The sequence below is a fragment of the Diadema antillarum genome, unplaced genomic scaffold (assembly GCF_040938485.1).
Source record: "Diadema antillarum isolate AM-2024a unplaced genomic scaffold, OU_Dant_1.0 scf00000076, whole genome shotgun sequence".
Taxonomy (NCBI): Eukaryota; Metazoa; Echinodermata; class Echinoidea; order Diadematoida; family Diadematidae; genus Diadema; species Diadema antillarum.
In genome coordinates, this window is record NW_027270965.1 from 91,806 (window position 1) to 117,256 (window position 25,451).

A 25,451-nucleotide genomic window follows, 5' to 3' on the forward strand; every position below is an offset into this window, starting at 1 on the left:
AATCTATAGACTCAAACGTTTTAGCTCAATACCAGCATTACAAAACATTCAAATGATTTCCGACATGTTATTCATCACTATTCATGTTCATCATCGGAATGTGAAATTTTTGAACGTGTCTTTACACCATGTGATTATGATATAACAATCAGGATTTCAGCACTATAGAGCAAACTTACTATACTGCCCATGCACACAAAATCTACAAAGGTGAGCATTAATTTTCTCTAGTAAAGAAATCTTACCAGCATCCCGTTTCCTATTCTATCTGATGCTGAACTGTCATTTTCAGTTTGAGAGTCATTACGAGAATGAATTTTACTTTTGATCCTCTTCTATCTTCTGAAGATGAAATAGCTGGACAAAATGTTTTCCCAATAAACACATAACGTTTTAAGAACATTTCCTAAACGTTTTTCTTTTGGTTTTTTGTTTTTGTTTTGAGGTTCCGTACGTCTTCATCACAATGGACGTTTTTAAAACGTACATATAGCGTCAAAGTTGGGACTTAGAATTTACCGCAAAGCACTGTTTTGTTTGTTTGTTTGTTTGTTTGTTTGTTTGTTTGTTTGTTTGTTTTTTTTGGGGGGGGACATTTTAAAAACGTTAATGGACGTAACAAAACGTCTTTATTATGTCTGCTATGTCTTCGTCGTTTATAAACGCCCTTAAAACGTTTTTAGGCCCTATAAGGTTTGCTACGTCGACTTCGTCTTTAACGAACGTTTAAAAACGTTTTTATTCGGTCCACTACGTCTTCGTCATTGTTTTTTTTTTTTTTCTTCTTTTGGACAAAACGTCCGCCGGGGTTACGAACTTGGAACGTTTCAAGAACGTTCAGAAAATGTCCGAATGTTAGCTGGGTAAGTGGTTCATAATTCGAGTCGTCTTCCCTTTTATTGAATATAGAGCAGGAAAATTATCACAAAGTATCATATTCTCATCTTCCTTTCCTTACTGTAGGCCTATATGCTATGCAACTGTTTATAGTTTGTTTGCAAGAATCATTGCCATGAAAATCTTAATGTAGGCTTTGGTCTATTTAGTCGGAGTCCCTGATGTTCGTGGTAGCTTACGTTGATGTTATTAACTATGATATAGACATATCTATTTACCAAATCATGCAGGGCACACAAAGGAATTGTGATTGTACATATATGGCCTACTGCCAACACATGCTTCCATGACCAGTATGGTTAATGAAAGCATCACGTGCAGGGCCATTGATATACATGTAAATTGTTTTAATTAGGCCTATGCTAGGTTTTCCTTGAATCATTTCTTTTGAATTATGTCGCCAGAAGAAGAAATAAACCTTTCGCATTGTTTTTCTTCTCATGCTAGTCAACAATACACATTGGCACAAGACCTACATTTTACGGTACTTTTCAGATGTAGGCCCTATCAACCAATCAAACCGTCAATCAGACTGAGCTCCGTCTTCCCTCTTTGGTCTACGTTTTGAGACAACAACAACAACAACTACGTCTTGGCTATCCAAGACACCATTATCCCAGTGTACGGTGTACTACTACACTCTACCGGCCGCAGGTACGTCCTCTGGTACTAGTAAAGTACTAGTAGCTGGTACACCGGGTGACGGTGTACAGCACGTGTACAACGTAGGTCTGCCAGTAAACAGCGAAGCGCGAGCGTTTGTTACCGTGATCGTGATCCGTGGTTGTGAAACAGACGCTACCACTGAAGTGGTAAACTTTTCCCTTATGGCAGTACTTCTAGAAACAACGGCAGGAGATCTTGTCGTTGATCTGTATCCTGAGGAGAGACCGAGATGTGAGTATGACACCTCATTTATAGGAGATAGAGCTTTTGAAAATGTGGGCAAGCGCCGAAATTACAAGAAGCTAACACAATTATCTATGAGCGGGACTGTACAAATCGTATGTCGGTAAGTCATGAACGTGCTTCTTGGGTAGCTCTCCAGACCTCTCCAACTCTGTGCCACTGTGGACATCGAGTCTGAGCTGAATATTACTATAATAAGACAAAAAATCCATCTGTTCGGATTAGTTTATCACATGATTACCTCCGCCAAGGAAGGAGGGGCTGGTTATGTTTTTGTTACCGTTGGTTTGTTTGTTTGTTTTGTTACGACCAAAATCACTCCGAGAATGATCGCACAAAAGAAACAATCAACTGATGTTCAGGTGGTTTATTAACAGTAATATTGTGGGTACAGACTGGTAATCGGCGTCATATCAGTACAACAATGATCAATAGAAACAATTACAAATCGGTAATGGAATCACTTACATGCATCCAAACTATCACAAAGTCGCTACAGTTCCCTGATAGTGTCCAGATACGATGTTCGATGCACAAATGAATGATCCGCGATGCACCGATGAATGATTCCTGCGACGTAAATCCAGAGGCACAGGTTACAATAGTCCGCGTTATAGATCCGGGGTAAAATCCACGAAATATGTCCACGGGGAAACGTGCAGAATCCAAACGTTGTGACGACCACGTCCAGTTGAGGCGTTGAATGATGATTCACATAATAATGTCCAGCTAAGAATCCGTAGAATTGCCGTAGCAATGTCCATTGACATAAAAATGGAGTCTCTCTCCAATGTAGGCAAATTAATTATCTGCAGGCAAAATGTCTCCCAGGCCTTATCTCCACAAACATAACAGGTCAGCAGGTAACACAGGACTGACTATAACAAGTCGCTTCAGAGCCAGAAGTGACGTAACTCTCAGAGCAGAGGTGTTGGGTACTCTGCCTACTGCAGAATTTCTCTAGCTTATATACTATCTATTCACCCCTTCTAGCACATTCTATAACTCTCTCCAACCTACTAGCCAGTCTAAGTTCCAGGAAACCTGGATGACTCACTGCCTAACTATGTACAAAACATCACTGCCAAGAATAACTACCAATCACATTGGGCTACAGGGACAGTGCCTCACTCAGCCAAATATGTTAGCACTTCCCAGAACTTTCTGGAATGGATGAAATCATTCTAGATTGAGTGAGCTATAATGTATTTCCTGTTACATGCATGTACTGTATAGCTACATTGTATACCACCTAGAAAATTCTCCACTTATCTGGTCAGCCTGTATGTACTATATGTATACCACATAGAATGTTCTCCATTAATCTGGTCCACCTGTGTAGATACACATTAAAACAACCATGCATACAGTACATCATACATGTACATAACTACTAGTGTGTACATTTGTGACACCATCCCCCATGGGAAAAAGAAAGCCTTGCCGTAGCAAGGGTTTCTTTTACCTTCACAATTTCTCATTGTTATTTACAACAAATGTGAGGTAAAATCCAAGTCAAGCAACAAAAATTACATACTATCACATACCTTTTGGATAGCTGTATTAATTCCATGTTCTCTTTTCATGGATACCATTTACAATGATATTGCTTGGATTCTCGGAGCTTATACAATCATATCAAACTGTTTTGCACACATTAATGAATATGCTTAACACATACACTGGAAATGATATGCGGTGAAAACTTTTCACCTTTGATACTCTCTTCATGTTACACTCTTGACAGAGCGTCGGCAATTACATTGTTTTTGCCTGCCACATGTTTGATTTTGAGTGCATATGGCTGCGTCATCATGCTCCATCTGAACAACCTGTTGTTCTTCATTTTGAACCGGTCTAAAAAGACCAAGGGGTTGTGGTCAGTATAGACTGTGATCTCCCCTTTGCTATTTGTCAAGTACACTTCGTATTGCTGGAGGGCAAGGATGAGACTGAGAGCCTCCTTCTCAATTGTGGAGTACTTCTTCTGGTATGTGTTCAATTTTTTGGAGAAGTAGCTAACTGGTCGTTCAGTGCCTTCTTCATCTTCCTGGAGCAAAACCGCTCCCACTCCTACATCGCTAGCATCTATTGCCACCTTGAATGGCTTTGCGAAGTCAGGAGCTGCCAAAACAGGCTCATTAGCAAGGACTGCCTTTAGTTTCTCGAAGGCTCTTTGACACTCATCAGTCCAGGTGTACTTTGCCTTGCCCTTCAGCAGGTTTGTTAGGGGGGTGACTACAGTGCTGAAATTCGGTACAAATTTCCTGTAGAAACCAGCCATGCCCAGAAATCTGAGCAACTCCTTCTTGGATTGGGGGATGGGAAAGCCTAGTATAGCCTCTACCTTGGCTTCTCTTGGCAATACTTGTCCCTGACCGACTACATGCCCGAGATACACCACTTTGGCCTTTGCAAATTCACTCTTTGCCAGATTAATCACCAATCCGGCCTCCTTGAGTCGATCAAAAAGTTGCCGCAAGTGTGTAATGTGCTCCTCCCACGTGTCACTATACACCAGGATGTCATCAATGTATACTACACAATTGTCAAGTCCGGCAATGATTTGGTTTGTCAGCCGTTGGAAGGTGGCCGGAGCATTTTTCATGCCGAATGGCATTACTTTGCATTGGAACAAGCCATCTGGTGTAGCAAAGGCAGAAATCTCTCTGGCTTTGTCGGTCATGGGCACCTGCCAGTATCCCTTTAGAAGGTCTATTTTGCTGACATATGCAGAATTTCCGACCCTGTCAATGCAGTCTTCTAGTCTGGGAATGGGGAAAGAGTCTGTTTTCGTCACGGCATTCACCTTTCTGTAATCTATACAGAATCTTTGAGACCCATCCGGCTTGGGCACCATGACGATTGGGGAGCTCCAACTGCTTTTACTCGGTTCTATTATGTCATTGTCTAGCATGTATTGAACCTCTTCCCTTACTTTTTGCAGTTTGCTCAGGTTTAACCTGTAAGGGTTTTGCTTGATAGGGTCAGCATCTCCTACATCAACATCATGTACAGCCAGAGGGGTGCAGCCTGGTTTGTCTTTACACAGTTCTTTGTACTCATGTAACAGACTAGTCACATCTTTCCTCTGATTTTCAGGTAGGTAGTTCAGTGCCTCATCTACTTTCCCTAACATCTCTGAGTTAGACAACCTGGCACTAGAGGGCTCACTTCCATTCTCATCTTGAGCTTCTCCCTCTTCATCTACTTCTTCTACTACCACCTGAGCTACGCCTACCGGCTGACTAGCCTTTCTCTCATAGTACTCTTTCAGCATGTTTATGTGACACACCCTCTGATCTTTTCGTCTGTCTGGCGTACTGATCACATAGTTCACATCATTGAGTTTCTTTTTGACACAGTATGGGCCACTGAACTTGGCTTTCAGTGGTTCACCTTGTATGGGCAGCAGTACAAGAACTTTGTCACCTGGGTTGAAAGTTCGGGCTTTGGCATTTTTGTCTGCCTTTCTCTTCATAGAGTCTTGTGACACTTTCAAGTGTTCCCTAGCTACCTCACAAGCCTTTGAAAGCCTTTCACGAAACTTTGACACATAGTCAAGTAGGTGGACCTCATCATCCTCAGTCATGAATTTCTCTTTGATGAGCTTCAGTGGGCCCCTAACTTCATGACCGTACACCAACTCAAATGGGCTGAAACCCGTCGACTCATTTGGGGAGTCCCTCGTTGCAAACAGCAGGAAAGGGATGCCCTTATCCCAATCCTCGGGATACTCCTCACAGAACGCCCTAATCATTGTCTTTAGGGTCTGGTGGTAGCGCTCCAACGCACCTTGGGACTGGGGATGATAAGCTGACGACTTCAGCTGCTTCACACCCAAACGATACATCACCTCTTGAAATATGCCTGACATGAAATTTGACCCTTGGTCAGACTGCACTTCCTTGGGCAACCCATACCTAGTGAAAAACTGCACTAGAGCATCTACCACAGTCTTAGCAGTGATATTTCGCAATGGGATAGCCTCTGGAAACCGTGTAGACATATCCATGATTGTCAAGAGGTACTTGTGACCCGACCTAGTCCTAGGCAAAGGTCCAACACAGTCGACTAAAACCCGACTGAACGGTTCTTCAAACGCAGGTATCGGAATCAATGGCGCCGGCTTCACTGAATGCTGTGGTTTACCAGCCACCTGACATGTGTGACAAGTCTTGCAAAACTCAGCCACATCCACATTCAACCCTGGCCAATAGAAATGCCTCATGATCCGATCCTTTGTCTTTCTGACGCCTAAATGGCCGCCAACAGGTAACTCGTGAGCAATCCTCAAGATCTCACCGCGGTAACTAGGAGGGACAACAACTTGACGGACCACCGTCCAATCCTCATCAGCTGGCCTATGGGGAGGTCTCCACTTCCTCATCAAAATGCCATCTTTGACATAATAGCACTCAGGGACCTTTTCAGCCTCAGCCTCAGAACACGCCGTCTGAGACAAGCCTTTCAACTCAGAGTCTGCCTGCTGTGCTTCAACCAAGGAAGACTTGCTAAACAGCCCATCGCTGTTAGCCTCGGAGCCTAATACAGCAACCCCATCATTCAAATCCTTGAAAAAGGTTTCTGCCAACCAAACACCGGAATTCTCCTCCACATCAACAGAATCCGCATCATCTTGAACAGCTCTACGAGCCTGAGACCTAGTCACAACACAATCTGGGAAAATCCCAGGAAACTCCTCCTGCAACTGCTCAGTTTCAGCAACCACCACTGGTTTCTCCGAAACAACTGGAGACGCAACCACCTTGTCCCCAGCCAAGTCATTCCCCAACAGGAAATCAATGCCTGCCATGGGCAACTCAGGAACAACTCCAACAGTGACAGGACCAGAAACTAGGTCACACTTCAAATCCACTCTATACAGTGGCACTGACATATAACTGCCATCAACAGTCTGAATTAAGACTTTTGCATTCACTGCACTATCTGGTGGAAAAGTCATACCACCACCCACCATCAACGACTGAGAGGCCCCCGTATCCCGCAGGATGACTACTGGCTTACCTGCCTCACCAGAAGTACATGGGGTCACCTCACCATCGAACAAAAAGCTACGATAGCTCTCATCCACCTGCTTCATCCTATCTTTGAATTTGGGAGATTGACTTTCAATGGCCTGTATTTCACTGAACGGGACACTGTTTTCGGGTAGGACACTTTTTGACATAACAAATCCCAAGTCCTTCTTTGTTTTGTTTTGCAACTTCCAACACTGTGACTTTACATGCCCTGTCTTGTTACAGTGAAAACATTTAATGACATTTGCACTTGTACCGGACCCTTTGTCAGATTGAGGCTTTGGTGTCCATGAAGTTTCAGAACTCGTGCCTTTTTCAGAACCAGCATTCTTTGGACTGCTCGACTGATTTTTGTCTCTCTTATTTCCAGAGAAATTCCTGAAAGGTGGTCTGTTGTCATTTCTGTGGGTCAGCTCATACTCATCAGCCATCAAAGCTGCTTTATGCAAACTTGTCACTTTGTGATCATCCAAATGTGACCTCACACTGAAAGCAACACTCTTTTTGAATTCTTCCAAGAGAACAACCTCACGTAGGTTATCAAAATCCTGATCCACTTTCAGGGACCTGTACCACCTATCAAACATCATTTCTTTTTCACGAGCAAACTCAACATGTGTCTGGCCTGGTCTGCGGTACGAATTTCTGAACTTGTGTCTATATGCCTCTGGCACCAACTCATAAGCATTCAACACTGCTTTCTTGACTGTAGCATAGTCACGTGATTGCTCTTCAGAGAGAGATGAGTACACATCGGCTGCTTTGCCGACAAACACACTTTGAAGGAGCAAGGGCCAAAATTCCTGTGGCCAGTTCAAACTGTTAGCCACCTTCTCAAATGACACAAAATATGCATCAACTCTGTTTTCTTCAAACTTGGGCACCAATCGAATGTTCTTTGCCAAATCAAAATCAGAAGGAGCCCTTTCACGATTTCCAACAGCGTGTGCATGAGTCAATTCCATCTCACGCAATTTCATTTGCTGCTCCATTTCGAATTTCTTCATTTCCATTTCTCTTTGTTTTTCCCTTTCCAGCATTTCCATTTCCCTAGCCTTTTGCTCTCTTTCCGATCTCATCTTCTCTTTCTCTATTTCCAATCTAGCTAGCTCAAGCCGTGTTTGATCTGAAATGTGAGCTTGATCGGAAGTGTCAATTTCTTCTTTGAGCTCCATGTGACCAGCTACTAAGTCAAGAATCTCTGCCTTTCTAGCACCTTGTGGAACATCAACATTTAAATGCTGTGCAACAGCGGTCAAATCACATTTGCGTAACCTTTGCAAATCTTTGAGGGACAAATCTGTCCTCTGAACAAATGCCTGAACATCCATTGTACTGATTGACATTGTCACAATGTATTACACACAATACATGTATACAATTGAACAATCAACTCAACTGGTATTTTGTCTGTACCAATATTCTGGATTCCGGAACGTTCCAAATTCTAAGTTTTGGCTTTAAATTCACTTCTCGGACACAAGCCCCCAATTTTTGTTACGACCAAAATCACTCCGAGAATGATCGCACAAAAGAAACAATCAACTGATGTTCAGGTGGTTTATTAACAGTAATATTGTGGGTACAGACTGGGAATCGGCGTCATATCAGTACAACAATGATCAATAGAAACAATTACAAATCGGTAATGGAATCACTTACATGCATCCAAACTATCACAAAGTCGCTACAGTTCCCTGATAGTGTCCAGATACGATGTTCGATGCACAAATGAATGATCCGCGATGCACCGATGAATGATTCCTGCGACGTAAATCCAGAGGCACAGGTTACAATAGTCCGCGTTATAGATCCGGGGTAAAATCCACGAAATATGTCCACGGGGAAACGTGCAGAATCCAAACGTTGTGACGACCACGTCCAGTTGAGGCGTTGAATGATGATTCACATAATAATGTCCAGCTAAGAATCCGTAGAATTGCCGTAGCAATGTCCATTGACATAAAAATGGAGTCTCTCTCCAATGTAGGCAAATTAATTATCTGCAGGCAAAATGTCTCCCAGGCCTTATCTCCACAAACATAACAGGTCAGCAGGTAACACAGGACTGACTATAACAAGTCGCTTCAGAGCCAGAAGTGACGTAACTCTCAGAGCAGAGGTGTTGGGTACTCTGCCTACTGCAGAATTTCTCTAGCTTATATACTATCTATTCACCCCTTCTAGCACATTCTATAACTCTCTCCAACCTACTAGCCAGTCTAAGTTCCAGGAAACCTGGATGACTCACTGCCTAACTATGTACAAAACATCACTGCCAAGAATAACTACCAATCACATTGGGCTACAGGGACAGTGCCTCACTCAGCCAAATATGTTAGCACTTCCCAGAACTTTCTGGAATGGATGAAATCATTCTAGATTGAGTGAGCTATAATGTATTTCCTGTTACATGCATGTACTGTATAGCTACATTGTATACCACCTAGAAAATTCTCCACTTATCTGGTCAGCCTGTATGTACTATATGTATACCACATAGAATGTTCTCCATTAATCTGGTCCACCTGTGTAGATACACATTAAAACAACCATGCATACAGTACATCATACATGTACATAACTACTAGTGTGTACATTTGTGACAGTTTGTTTGTCCGTGTGCAAAATAACTCAAAAAGTAGTTGGGGACAGATTTGGATGAAACTTTTGGTAGGTGATCCGAGAATTTTGTTTTTTGTTTGTTTGTTTGTGTTGTTGTTGTTGTTGTTTTTTTTTGGGGGGGGGGAATTTATGACGGATTTTGACAGGTAGGTAGGGTCAATGTCAATGAACTTGGGAGTTCAAGCTGCGCATTTTTGAGGTTTTCAAACGCGTCCTAATTGCTAATGTGCGTGCTCTAGTTTCTGGTAGGGCGAGCCGCACCGCGCAGCTGAGGGTTTATGACGTATTCAAAGGCTTCTATATTGGGAAATTGGATGATGTATACCTGTGGATGGAAATCACTGATCTCTATGGAAGAGCCCAAAGAGCTTTCCATATCAGTGGTGGAGAGGAGACAAATCTCTTTGGGAAGAGGAAGATCATCAGTGGAAAGTAGCTGCTTGGCGGAGGTCTGCGCTCACAGTTGCAGAGTGCTTTCTATAGTTAAAAATTGCTTGTTAGTATCTCCCAGAAAGTTGAAAGCTGAATCCTCACTTCAACCAGTGCTATACCAGCCCCAGCCCTTTAAAGACGTAATTTACCATTTGCAGATGAAACAAAAAACTCAGCTTGCCGTCTAATAGTGCTTCAAAATAGTTCTAAAATGTGAGTCAGGGATGGAAACAACCAATGAAAAAATTTGAATCAATAAATCGATGCTAAGTATTGTGAAATATACAAAATGTGAACAATAGTTATGACTGTCAAGGCCTACAGTTACAGTGAATATTGAGAAAAATAGTAATCTACTGATATCTCCAATATTTTAGGCTTTATTGCAAAAATTTTATATGGTAGGATGTTTTGTGGTACAACAGACCAATGCATCTATAGCCATCAAATGTGATATCTTGTAATTTTTTTTTTTTTTAAATCACTGCTCCCAAAGGTAAACAGGACCTTTAATCAATGTTGCCTTTTTGGTATAGTGCGTCCAATATTCTCTTCCATCCCACCAAGTTTTGCTCCTGCCCTAACCATTTTACACTTTGAATGAATGTTATGAGAATGATTGCAAAACAGATGCCTTTTTTGTGCTTCTTCAAAATCTCAATCTCAGGTTGTCTCAACTTCTTGAAGCTGTGCAAAGTCAAATACTTCAACTTCTGCCTTTTCCATTCCGTGCAGGTTTGTATCAAGCTTCCCATCTTTTCTTTTTGTTTGAAAATACCTTTTTCTTTTCTACAGAAGATATAGATCCCTGGTATGAGGTTGAGGGTAGACTAATTATTTTTTGAAATATTGTCATGAGACATGTTCTGAATGATAGGTATGCTTACTTTTTTACATAATATTTGTGAGGATGATCAACCAATTATATATTTTTGTACTTATGTATTTATGTATTTATTTGTTTGTTTATCTATTTATTTCTTTTCTAATTACAGGAGACCTTTAATGCTTAGGACGGGCACTAGTGTGAGTGGCTTGTCAGTGTCACTTGATAAATTAGTGTGACTTTTGTACCATTTCACGATGTCAAAGGAGACATTTTGTTGGTACCTCAATCTTACTTCAGATATTGACATTGTACTTAAAGATTTTGTCACTTCTGATTTGGAGATTAGAATTACACTGTAACTCTTGTTTCATTTTGTATGTTTTTTTTTTCCAAAGCTGAATATATGCATTGGACATTTTGATAAATTGATAACTCCAAGCACTGAGGGATAAAGAAGTTACAATCAACCCATTCATTGGAATGTTGATGGATGCATAAGTATGTTGCTTGAGGTTATCGATTCACAAATTTATTTTTACTTTTTCTATCTCTATGCAGAGAAATTTCATGGCACAAACTGGTGATCCAACAGGCACAGGAAAAGGAGGAAAGTCGGTATTTGGGTGAGTAATCTGTCACCTTCCTGTGTGGCTGATATATAAAGTATTGTTGATTATAAATGATGTAATCATATTCATGTAGCCCACCTTATCTTATGCAATAGCTGTAATCATGTAAAGTGAGAGGAAAAGAAGAAAATCCACAGGAAGAATGCTCACTGCATTAAATGTGGAACAATAGAACACATGATTCTTAGAACCTACGCTATGATTAAAATTTTCAGAAGAGTTTGCTTGTTTAATGGAACGCTGCACTCTGGCACTGATCCGCTGGTCCAGGACCAGTAAAGATCACTGTCAGACCAGTTACTTTTTCAGGAATGGAGCAGTAAGATACTGAAAAACTGGGTACCTAATGGCCTGACAGACAGGTCAGACCAGGAGAAAAAAAAATGGGTTAGTGTGCAGCCCTGTTTAAAGTAACACTAACAACTGTTCCACACTCTCATGTTTCAAATGGTTCCTGCTGGTGTCCATAAGAAGAATTCTTCTCTAAATCTTGAAAAAGTTGCATTTATTTGTGTTTTTTATTGTTTTCCAAGATGTGATCTTAAAGTCTGCATACAAGTAAAGTTTTTATCCGTTTCTTAAATTCATTTATTTGTTTTTTTCTTAGGAGACGGTCAAATGAGCTTTCAACTCCCTTTGCCTCTGTTAGCAGCTGCTACATGTATAGTGCAATTTTATCTTGCAAGTATTTGTAGTTTGTGCTGTACCCTTTTTAACTTGCTGTTCTCTTTCCATGTGCTCTGTGCCAGTATGTTAAAGGGTGATCAAGCCAGATACTTTGAGATGGAGACGAGTCCGCGCATCAAGCACACCAAGAAGGGAGCCCTCTCTATGGTCAACAACGGCGAAAACATGCATGGCTCGCAGGTGAACTATCTTCTTCTTCTTGCGTGTCAGGCAGCAGCAGCTAAATAATGTCCCTTAATTGTTGTAGCCAAATTACAGTCTCTGGAGCAGGGTGTAACTATGACGCATGCCTAGGGGATCTGGTAGTGCCTATCGTTCATAGACATTTATGATACTATAGTATAATCTCTTCAAAAAAGTAATTGTGCGTTTACAGAGAATTGGCCATGTTTTTGCATTATGATAAAAAAGAAACCAACACATATAGATTGACACTGATTTACTGTCAAGAAAAAAAAAGAAGTTGAATAAGTTGAAAATGGGGTCTGTTATCCTCCTTTTTGGTACCTGGTACTACATCTTGTGTGCAATGGAAGTGTAGGGAAGTTTAGGTGATTTGAGCAAAAGTTCAAAGCATTCTATTCTAATGGCAAAACATTCATGAAAAATGCTCTCCCCAAAAAAACAAAAAACAAAACAAAACACACATACACACACACAAACAAACACACTCAAAAAAAAAAGACAACAGCAATAAAAACCCAAAACAAAAAGAGAATGGTAAAAAATTTGGGAGAGCTTGCAAAGCAGAGTGACGAGTATGATAAAAATGTGATATATTTGTCTTGTACAGATTGATATATGATCATGCAGTATCGGATCATATTGGCTGGCTCAAATATTTCATTAACCCTTTCTGTGCTAGGGACTTCAGACAGTGTGTGCAATGCTATGGGGTTTTCTGTGCTAATCTGCACTTGGAGTGTATGAAGTCACCTTCATGTTACATGTGGGTTGAGTGAATGCAGCAATATTAGTAGAATAATTCAATGAGCGTTTGAGGAAAATCGGACAATCCGTTCAAAAGTTATGAATTTTTGAAGTTTTTGAACTTTCACTGATGTGTTCTACTCGTGTTGTTGCATTCACTCAATCCACATGTTTATGAAGGTGGACTTGTCCTTTAACCCGTTGAGGACGGTTTGATTTTGCTACAACACGCATTTCCCATAGACGCTTGCCCGAGTATACTCGGGACTCGTCCTCAACGGGTTAAAGAAAAGATATGGAAATGGCACATGCAGAACATGTTGCTACATCTCAATGTTAGACTATCTCTCTCATGCAGTTTTTCTTCACCCTCCGGGAAGACTTGGATTACCTGGATGGCCAGCACACTGTGTTTGGAGAGCTGACTGAAGGCTTTGACGTCCTGGACAAGATTAACGAGACCTTCTGCGATAAGCAGAATCGGCCTTACCAGGATATCAGGTGAGTACAGTGCACTCCCATTATAATGAACACGGTTATAAGGAAATTCTAGTTACAACGATATAAAAATTCTGGCCGCAACATTATCGGTTCTTTTTCTTTTTTCTTTTATTATTTCTTTGTTTGGTTATAACAAAATTTCGATATAACGAAAGAAAACTGCCGGTCACGAGGCCTTTTTTATAATGGGAGTCCACTGTTTAAGTATTGATATTACAGAGAGATACAGGAATTCTGGGCCAGTTAGAAGTTAGGCTGCTATGAACAAGTAAAATCTTTTAAACACTGCAGTGAAAATTTGATCAAGATCTGCTAAAGATTAAAAAGGTTATGAAATTGTGAAGTTTATGTAATTTTCACAAAATACTTTTTGAACAGTCAAAACGAATATGCAGATGTGTGAACTGATGATGCCATTGCTTCACAACTTGCCATATAGTTTGGACAAAAGAGATCTTTAAATTTCAATTTCTTCTCGTCATTCAATCTCAATTTTGTCCCAGTCTCAAATCCTGATATATCTGATCAAGCATTATATTGAACCAATTTAGCCAGAATGATATAATATTTTACACTTGATATAGCAGAAAAATTGGATTTTTCGCAGTCTTTGTACACAATCAACAAAATTTTTAGTTGATGACATCAGCAGCTCGCTCTTTGCATATTCATATATATAAATTGTACAAGAAGTATTTATCAAAAATAAGCAAACCTTAACAATTTCATAAGTTCCCTAATACTTATCTGAATTTTATAAAATTTTCACTGTTGTGCATATAAGATTCTACTGTTTCTATTTAGATGAACTTTAAACTGGTCCAGTATTCCTCTGTTATGCTGCTAAGGTTGACCAATTGAGGAGGGTGTATATATACCAAATGTTCCTCTTGGAAGTGTTTGGACTTGTGCATAAGAAGCAGTCTTATTTCATTGTTTAGGGCTTTGTAGGGTTTTAGTTTCATCATCAGAGTTTGATGCGCTGTTGTCACGTTATATATGCATTTCTCTGCCTGTATAATATGGTTACATTTTTGTACCTTACTAGTAATGGTTTTGAGGTGAATACATAATGCCAGCTTTGTATTTTAACTTCCCCTCCATTTTCAACATTGTATAGTAAATATCATGCATCAATAGCCATCTCAATTCATTGTATCTATATTACATGCCTATGTGTGTAGAATATATATTGCTATGTTTTGTATACTGATACTCTTTGTTGAGAATGAGAATAAATGAGATGAGATGAAATGAAATTTTGTTAATAGAATCAACCACACCATTATACTGGACGACCCGTTCGATGACCCCGAAGGCCTCGAGATACCCGACAGATCACCAGAGCCAACGAAGCAGCAGCTTGAGGTACGGCTGACGCTCTGTCCTGCCAGCACCAAGATTGATCAATCAATCTGATTTATAAATGATGGCCTGTCTTGTCAGACTTCTATGTGCGGTGGCAGGCTAGTTTTTATCTCTTTGCTTATTTGTTTGCTTGTTTTTTTTTTAAGGAGATACAGAAGATGTGCATGTGAACCAGATATTGTTGGTAAAAAGTCAGATAGGATACATATTTCCCTCCTTTATCAATATCACATGCAACAAAAAAAAACACACCAAAAAACTGAAGTTTTGATGTGCTGTATGCAAGAAAGTTTTTTTAATGCATATAAAATTACTTTTGGGAATGAAACATTTTTCCATCTTACTCAGATGCGTGCTTGTACCATATATCATAACACAGTTTTCAGTAAGTATAGTATCTTGTTTTCATTTAGCTCTTTCATGTAACAAAGAATTTGATAGGAATTTGCAAATTATTCAAAACTCTAGACAGATTCACTCAACGTGTGTTGTCGCCATCAAACCCACACTTAAGGTTAGAATGGAATGACAGCCACTAAATATTTGGACCTGTTTCCATGGAGATTGTTTGGTTGTTTTGTTTTTCTTTTGTTTGTCCTCCAGAGCGGCAGGATTGGAGCCGACGAGGATTTGCAGGAGGATGAGGAAAAGACGCAGGAAGAGTTGGAGGAGATGGAGAAGAAGAAGGAAGCCAAGGCCAACGCACAGATTCTTGAGATGGTACGGATGCAAACACCGTTGTCGATATGATTACTTTAAGACCAGAAACATTCGCAGCATGAAATTTTTGTGAATTGGAGCCATCAGTCTCTTGTGCAGCATGAAACTTTCACAAATTGCTGACCATTTAAGAGAAAAGATATATATATATATATATATATAAGTATTTGTATTTTGTTCACTTAGCATTTGGGGGCTTTTGGTATTCTTAACCCGTTGAAGACGGTTTGATTTTGCTACAACAGGCATTTCCCATAGACACCTGCCCGAGTATACTCGGGACTCGTCCTCAACGGATTAAGAGAAGATGTCATGAAAGTATCTGACAATATTTGTTTTTGATTTAACACAGTTATGTTAAATTTCAAAGGTAGTTGCGATCATATTTGATGGCACGCTAGGTCTAGCTGTTATATGCAGTCTGTGGTACAAGTCAACTTACTTGTATGGTGTACAGCATTGTACTGGCACTCAATGCCTTGAGTAAACAAAAATTTTTCATGTGCACTATACTTTCTCAAATCTTGGCTCCTCATGAAAGCTTTCATGCATGCGAAATTTTCTGGTTTTACCGTACACTGGTACTATTCATATCGATTGGGGCGTTGATGATGATTATTAGTATTTTATATATATATTTATATATATTGATATTTTTGCGAGAGAAATCACCGCTACGACAGCTTTTTGGCTTCTCCTGAATTAATTTTGCATACGTGAATCTCATTTATAATAGAAGATCCAGCTGAGGCACATGGCTGGTTGTTATTCATAACTCTCTGCCCCCAAAAAGGAGCATGCGCATAAGGAGTTGAAAGGTTGGTCCGTCGGGTATTTGAGCTTGGGTCTGCCTGAATCGCTATGACATCTCCGTGGCCGAGCGGTTTAAGACAATAGCGTTCCATGCCAAAGACCCAGGTTCGATTCCCGGCGGAGACCAGTTTTTCACCTCGTGCGCTTTTCCGAAAAGGAGGAACAGGAAGGGGAATAATGATGTCAAAGCTACGCACCGATTTATCCTTCCTTTCTCTTATCTCAAATTTATATATATATATATATATATATATATATATATATATATATAGATATATGTAATATGTATCTATCTATATATATATTAGGTATAACTGGAAATCAGGCAATGCTAGGGTGAGGAAAATGAGGGGGGAGGGGTCCTCCAGGAGGTCAGTGTTCACATTGATGAGGATGCACAAAGTTACATAAGGCATCTTTGTTACCACTGTCATTTGATTGTTTGTTTGTTTTGACTAACAGAAGTGTTTTTCTCACATCTTAATGGAATGAATTCCTCGCCCCTATCATCAGCTAGTACATTTTTTTGTGATGTATGATTTTTAAAGATAATATTGATTAATTAACATCTGTAATTGCCTTTTTATATGGCATTGTGATACTGTTGGTGAGCAGCGTCCATTAAATATCTATTATTATTAGTTTAATTGTGTATGTTCTGTATTCAGCAGTTACAACTGCACTATTTACACGATTTACCCTCTCATCCCTGTGTCTTCAGATAGGAGATCTTCCGGATGCCGACGTCAAACCTCCAGAGAATGTTCTCTTTGTCTGCAAGTTGAACCCCATCACCACCTCAGAGGATCTGGAGATCATTTTTTCCCGATTTGGAAAAATCTCGAGGTGAGTTGGGAAATTTGAGGTGGGATCCTGCTTGGCATATTAAGATATCAAATGATGCCGGAGGTTTTTCTCATCAGAATTGTGTATTACAACAAAAATTCCCAAATTAGAAAATTTCACATTTTTTACATTTTCATCTTCTTAAAAACTGGTGGCTGAACTTTCTCTCCAAACTTTACGGAAATTATCAATGAAGGAGAGAATTGTAGTTTGAACAAAAATGGTGGTGATGCCCTTTGAGGGTAATAGAATTGGGCCCAAATATGCCAAAGTTAGGAGGGTATTATCCAAGGGGATGTAATCCAAGAATGTATTCCCTGAATCTCAAGATTTATTTAAAATAGTTGCCTCAGGCAGAGTGCCATGAAGCTGGATTGCCATGAAAGCACAGTGCACTGCTCTGGTGATCAATAGATCCGCACATCTCTTGCATCAATCTGACCCACTTTCTTTCATGCGCAGTTTCCCATTTAAAAAAATTTAAAGTATGTTTTCCTACCATATATTGAGTATAATATTCATCATCTTTGTGAGGATGCAAAAAGAATAAAATAAAAAAAGAATACCCACAAAAATTCAGCTGACAAAGCTGCTTGAGCATTGTCTACTTCATCAGAGTATAATCTGCTTGGGAGGATGTATTCCTTTTTATTCTTTCTGTACCAGTTGGAAGCAGCAACAAGATGACATGACTGAATACAATGTGATGCTTGATTAACTCCAACTTCTTGCCCTCTATTTTTTGCTCCAGTTGTGATGTCATCACAGATCAGGTCACTGGGGACTCTCTGTGCTATGCTTTTGTGGAGTTTGAGAGGGTGAGTATATGGATGTGGGTATGGGGGGGGGGGGGGGGGGCCCAGGGCCAAAGCTATTAAAGCATGGTAGTGCTTCAGAACCAAAGCTATTAAAGCAATAGTTAGATGAATATGTTTGATTTTTTAAAAATCATTCTATGTATTGTTTTTTTTTTTTTTTTTGAAACTATCTTATGCATATTTTTAATGTATTCATGATCCTTTGTGCACAATGTCTGCAATTCAGCCTGTGGGCTGAAATGGATATTGCTCAATAAAATACTTTTTCAATTCACTTCAATTCAGTTGCAGAGTGGGGGGGGGGGGGGGGGGGGCAGAAGGTTTACCGATTGAATCAATCTTAATTTGTGTATGCTCATCAGTAATATTTGACTCCAGTTGAGAAGCATGTGCTTCTGCTGTGTGTGTACTTAGATAGAGATCAATGACAAAATTGTACATAATTTGTTATGGGAATTTCTGAATATCTCCGGGTTGGGCCAGCCACCCCATCATGCCATCTTTGTTATTACGGAGCTTTAGATGTTTGTGACGCAGAAATTCAGAGGAAAAAAACCAAACAAACTTGTTCTGCTCATGTGCACATTTGCTTGTAAAAACCGACCTCACATCGTCTGAGTTTGCACCGACGGTTCTAAGCTATTTTTTCGCATGCTGAAATTCACACCGCAGAGAGCAGCTACTTGATGCACTGACCCTATAGGCCCGAATTCACGAAGGTGGTACAAATGAAACCATGGTTTAAACCATGGACAAAAACCATGGAGCGCCAAGTGTTGCACGGAATATTTGGTTATAAAATCAATCATTTCGTGTATGAAATTATGATTAATTTGTAACGAAATGACAACATATTGTAACTAAATTAACATTTCGTCCACGAAATGATAATTTCGTTAACGAAACGGCCATTTTGTTGACGAAATGACCAATTTCGTAACGAAATATTCCGTGAGACACTTGGCACTCCATGTTTTTTGTCCTTGGTTTAAACGTTGGTTTCATTTGTACCATCTTTGTGAATTCGGGCCCATAGGGTTGCCATTCACTTTGTATAGGCTGCATCCTTGCGTAATGTAAAGCTACATTGTGACACGACGCAAGGAAAGAGGAGAACAGCCAATGCAATCATCATCTTCAACATCCTTGTCGCAAATGTAAAGCTCCGTATTTTTAATGCAGGAGGCATAGATGCCACTGGATTTTGATTCTTCTTTCTCATAGAGTGCGTTCGAGCACTCCAAAGTGAGTTGAGCTAAAGCTTACCGTACTGAACTGTGCCAGATTTGGAGCGTTTGAGCGCTCTGTTGAGAAAGCGTACCTCATGAGTTATTTTTAGAAGTGGTCATTCATTTTGTAGCAAGAGGGTCATTCACCTGGCACTCCTAAGCAACTTACAGCTGTCCCGAACAAAGAGAATGAACTCTTTGCATTATGACGTATGTGTATGATACGTGCATTCTCACATGTGAACTTTTGGTATGCTTTTGGTACCTTCGTGGAGCACATCGGGAAGTGGTCCACTTTTGGCTCAGTACAGTACAGTACGGTACACTTTAGGAGTGCTTCTCTGGCGCGGGCACAGTACGGTACAGTTTGCTATAGGAGAGTGCTCAAACGCACCCATAGACTGATTGGTTTTTTATATTCCGTCCATCTCGTTTTGAAGGAGGAGGACTGTGAAGAGGCCTACTTCAAGATGGACAACGTCCTCATCGATGACCGCCGCATCCATGTCGATTTCAGCCAGTCTGTGTCCAAGCTGAAAATGAACTCCAGAGGTATGGATCTTGTGTTATATTTTGTAGAAGAGTTGATGTATTTGGCAAGCAAAGCAAACAATGATAAAACAACAGTTTACAGTTAGCCAGTTCTATTTCACATTTTGTAGATTAGCACACAAGGATGTTTGATGCTATATCGTGTCTAGTCTAACTTCTAGTCTGACGTTATCATTTCAGTGTACAACAATTTGCGAAGTTTTAATGTTATAGGGGCTTGGCAGTAAAACACAAACTCATACCTTGTTTACATTTATCCTTTTTTCAAGTTTATGTCCAAATTCAGTTTGCGTTCCAAATTCTTGAAAAGGCTCAATTACTGTTATGGGCTAAATAGTAAGGTTATGTCTTCAAATAACAGAGTTTGTATTAGGCTCTTTCAATAAGACACAAAGATATCTGCTTTGATGAGGTTTGTGTCTTTATCTCAGCACAAATTCTCCAGAATTGGGTATTACTTTATGTCTTGTGTATCAGATTTACTTCTTCATAGATTTTGTAATGACAGCAGCCCAGGGTGCCAGGTGACTTAAGTGAAAAAATCTTTCATTTACCACAAATATACAAAAGTAACTGGTTTTTAATTTAGTGAGGAATAATCTTGATTTCTGTTATTTCTTGTCTTCTGTAGGAACACTCATACAACAGAATGCTGAACAGCACCCTCAATATGCCATCAGAGACAGGAGAAGCAAGGACTCGTATCCTTTTTGCCAACAGCACCAGCTTGCAGACACAGGAACATATCACATATAATTAGGGTGGGATTTCACGGAGCAAGCGAACGATTTGCGAAGGACGCGAATGGCAAAATCCAGCATTCGTATTTTAGTCTGCAAAAGATCGCCAAAAGAACGTGAGGGTTCGGAAGCGTCGTCAATTGTTCGCGAAAATCGTTTTTACTTCGGCGAGAATTGAAAAAAAGTTTGAAATTTTTTGCGAACCTTTTCCGCACACTTGGTCGTGATTTGCTCGTGAATTGTTCTCGAAAGTGTCTTTAAAGCCTCGTCATATGCGCAAGACCTTCGCAAGACACGCACGATGTTCACAAAATGTTCGTGAAACCCCAAACAGACTCCGAAACTTTGGAAAATGTCTCGCGTATGTTACGCGAAATCTGCAAAGTTTTTCCGATCATTTTACGACGTAATCGCAAACTGTTCGCGTACCTTTTTAGACATTCTCGCGAACGTTTAGCGCACGTTTGGGGGATGTGTGACCTATACGTTTTCTACAAATAAAAATCGTAGCATACATCTAAACATCGAACAATTATTAACAACTATAGTAACAAAAGAAATTAAAGACTAGCATTTCTGTCGCGTGTTCTTCATGTACGTAACATGCTGTACTTTAGCAATGATACATACGACATTCGCACATACGTCGTGGAAACTTCGCACAAATGGCGCAAGAATACAGTAGTTTTCGGCTTCATTGTCGGAACACATTCGGAGAAAAACTTTTCCGAATGTTGGATTTTGTCATTCGCGTCCTTCGCAAATCGTTCGCGTACTCCGTGAAATCCCACCCTTATCAGTCTCCCTCTTGGTACTAACTTATTACTGTCAACGTGTGACTTGGAATAGAGGTACTTTAAAGACATAGGGGAAAAAAAGATGGAAACTGATTTGACAAATTGCCCTTCATCAAAATAGATCAACACTGATTATTCAGTGTTTGAGTTACAAGTGTGATAAAAAAGAAATCTTGGGTATGCATACTCGGGTGGGATTCTTTTTATCATGGTTTCACTCAAACATTGTATCATTGGCCTTTATTTGCATCAATGAAAGGCAATGTGTCAATCAGTTGCAATAAAAACAACTTGATGCAAGAATCATTGAAGGCATTATTTACCATTTGCAGATGAAACGAAACCCAGCTTTAGAGCTTCAAAATAGTTCTAAAATATGAGTTAATGATAGAAACAACCTATTTCAAAATGTTAATCAGTTTAGTCAATGTTAAGTATTGCTAGACATACAAAATGTGAACAATGGTTATGATAAAATCATTTCTAGAATAAACCTTCTACAGTTACGGTTTATTGAGAAAGATAGTGATATATCCTTAGAAATAGTCTAGGCTTTATTGCAAAGTTTTTACATGTTAGTATGTTTTGTGATACAACTGGCCTACACATTCTGCATTAAATGTGATAACTCAAATGTTTTCAAAATCATTGCTCCCTGTGGTAAACAGTACCTTTGATTTAGGGAAAGAAAACTCGTCGCAGCATACATAAGTTTATCGGTGCCGTGAAATAAACCAATCAGAATGGTGCTAGACTTGTCATGTCTCCCTGACGATGCAGGAGGCCCCATGTACACTGTACCTGTTAACTCTTTCTGTCCCTCCGGCTTTGGACAGTCTGTACAATGCTATTGGTGTTTTCTTTGCCCAATGGTACTTAAAGGGACTGTACGGTACTGGTTTAGGTAAGGGATTCATGTTTTGAACATTTCTAAGTGAGATGATGAGAAACCTCTTATGAAGTATGAAAGAGCATGTAATTCTAAGAAGGATTCAACATTTATTTGATGAAAATTGGTTTTGAAATGGCTGAGATATCCAAAAAAGTGATAATAATAAAAGGCGACATGCCACAACTTTATTAGGATCTCTTTGTTTCACCTTGTTTTTGGATATCTCAGCCATTTCAAAACCGATTTTCATCAAATAAACTTTTGATACCTTTTAGAATTGCATGCTCTTTGACATCTCATAGAGTGGTTTCTGAATATCTCGCAAAATGTTAAAAGCTAAATCCTCACCTCGACGAGAACTGTACAGTCCCTTTAAAGCACACAAAGTGTTAATCATATCCTGCCAGATGTATCTGATGGTCTCTCTCTGATTTGTGAATTATTGTCTGGCACACAAGTATCTGCTTGACAGCTGCTTGGAATCTCCCTATTTTTTATGCATAAATGGTGCGTTAGGAGGTTACTGTGGAATCTTAATGTTTCAAATAAGTTTTAAAAACAGTGGTATTTGTCACAATTTGATGAGGTGATGAGAATGTGATGAATATTGATGAAGATTGCTAATGGCAGAATTTTAAATTTGTTTAGGTTTCTCACTCATTAAATATTGATTTGATAATTTAACTTCGCAGTATGTAGGCTAACAGGAGAGTCATCTAATTTGGAAATGTGTTTGTCAAACATGTAAAAGTAATAAATTATGATATTCTATAATTTTCGTACTTGCTGATTGTAATGAGACATTTGGCATTTCATAAATTAAAAAAAAAAAAATCTGTTTTCTTTTAGATGTGGGAAAGAAGAAACTCATTTATGGACAGATATTCATGTTTTCATCCATGTAGCCAATTAGATGAAGAAAGTATCTTTATTTGCAAATACCAAAACTGTCAATTTATGGATGTTAATAGGACATACATCATCATCATCATCATCATCATCATGTCATCATGTCATCATCAACAACTAAATGCTGCTTTCAAGCGGTTCAGCCCTGTGTCCTTAAAAGTTTCCTTGACCATCCCATCACTGTAACCAACAGCAAGAAGTATGATTTGGTGCTCGACGACGGCGGTGACTTCGATGCAGCGAGAGCAATGACGTCATCCCGTCGAGGGAAAGGCAGAAGACGGGAGCCTAGCTCGGAAGACACAGATGACAGCGATGATGAACGACGGAGGAGAAAATCTGACAAGGTATGACTCAAAAAGATTTTTGACCTTTGACAGCTTCATCAGAGATTATCCTGGGATACAAATTTCGATGTAGGTCTGCATCATGCAATAGTGTTGAGATGACACTCATATATAGAAGGCAATGATCTGTGTTCAATTTCAGGTTACTCTGAAATGACTCTTCTTGATCCAGCTCGACTAATTAATCCTTCAATTTCACTGTGCATCACAACTTGCATATGAATTATCCTGTTGTGGTAGAGTAGATCAGATCCTGTCTCGTATTGTTTATAATAAGAAAGTAAAATGATTGGTTACAGAATTTATGAACAGTAAAGATTGAATTAGCTTTTACCATACAAAAGCCTGGACTTTCTGAATTATAGTCCTTTGTAAGTTTTGTCCTGACACAAAATGGCAGGGGCAGATCCAGGAATTCATAAATAAAAGTGGGTGGCACAAAAAGTTTTTTTTTGGTGCTACTTCCTGGTTTCATTTCATTTTTTCTTTTTATTTCTTTTGTTTTTGTCTTTTAACAAAAACTAAAGAGGGGGCGCACGCCTGGTGTGCCCCCCTCTGGATCCGCCACCGTTTCTTTCAGTTTCAGGAGACTGTGGCAGGGAAAACTGGATTCTAATATTGGTGATGTGATTATCTTATAGAGAATACAGAAGATTTCTTCTACACTTGCATTTTTTTTTTTTTTGGAGGGGGGGGGGGGGGGAGGGTTGAGTGATAATAGATGTGAAATGTTGGTTATATAAGGCATTTTTTTTTAGGTTTCCTCTATTAGAAGTATTTGATCAAATTGTGAGGAATTTTGTGTGAACGCATTTTGGTTAAATAAGAGAGAATTTGTCCATACCCTGATGACTGTAATAAAGAATACCCCATGATTTTTCTTATTTGAATGTTTGCAAAAGAAATTAGAATTTGTTTGAACACTACTGTGAGAAATTGTGATTTAAGAGAGGATGGATTGTAAGTGTTTCTGTGAACAAATGGAAAGTGAAACTTGGAGTCAAATGTTTTCAAAAGAGATCTGACTTGTCAATCACTGTTGTATAATGCCTGCAAATACAACGTGGTATGTATCAGGTCACTTGAATAAATCATTTCACTTCAACAGTTGTTGGTGTACATCTTCACTGTGTTCCTTGAACATGTGACTCCCCCTTATAACAAAGTTGTTGAGACGCGCAGTTTTCTTTCTCTATATTAACATTTTGTTTTAGGTGAACAAGAAAGTATATGAAGGTATATAGATGATAACTTTGGAACCTGCATTTTTAGTTTGTTGTAACAAGATTTTCATTTTGACCATGTTTGCTAGAATGGGAGTGCACTTTTTTTTTTATTGCTTTCTCTGACCAAGATGAAAAAGAAGAGGAGAGACAGCTCGACCGATGAGTCCTCAGATGATGGCAACAGACGCTCCAGGAAACAGAAGAAGAGAAAGAAGGAGAAGAGTGGGAACAGCTCGGCCTCATCTTCATCTGAGGACGAGACAAGGCATGCCAGGAAAGACAGAACGTACAAGGAGCAGCGGAGGGATGAACGGCGAGATGGACAGCGGGCAGAGGAGCGGAGAAGGGACGATAGAGGGAGAGAGACACGCAAAGAGGAAGGGAGAATGAGGAAAGAGGAAGGGAGAATGAGGAGAGATGAAGAAAGAAGAGATAGAGATAGAGACAGAGATAGAGAAAGAGATAGAGAAAGAGAAAGAGATAGAGATAGAGATAGAGAAAGAGAAAGAGATAGAGATAGAGATAGAGAAAGAGAAAGAGATAGAGATAGAGATAGAGAAAGAGATAGAGAGAGAGATAGGGAGAGAGAGAGAGGTAGATACAGGGAGAGATCCCCGGACAGAGACGACAGACGTCATGACAGAGAACGTGAGAGACGAAGAGATGACGATAGAGATAGACAACGGGAGAGAGAGAGAGACAGAAGAAGGTGA

General features: G+C 39.6%; 1 protein-coding gene across 1 annotated transcript; it reads left to right on the forward strand.

Moving 5' to 3' along the window:
- Positions 1-1,664: 1,664 nt before the first annotated feature.
- Positions 1,665-25,451, forward strand: LOC139717501 (peptidyl-prolyl cis-trans isomerase-like 4). Its single transcript, XM_071629005.1, has 13 exons — positions 1,665-1,794; positions 10,573-10,640; positions 11,293-11,357; positions 12,113-12,230; positions 13,339-13,481; positions 14,753-14,849; positions 15,453-15,569; positions 17,104-17,228; positions 17,980-18,046; positions 19,716-19,827; positions 20,459-20,528; positions 23,359-23,512; positions 24,867-25,451. Exons 1-13 carry the CDS (start codon positions 1,725-1,727, stop codon positions 25,449-25,451), a joined length of 1,791 nt encoding a protein of 596 aa, XP_071485106.1. The 5' UTR covers positions 1,665-1,724.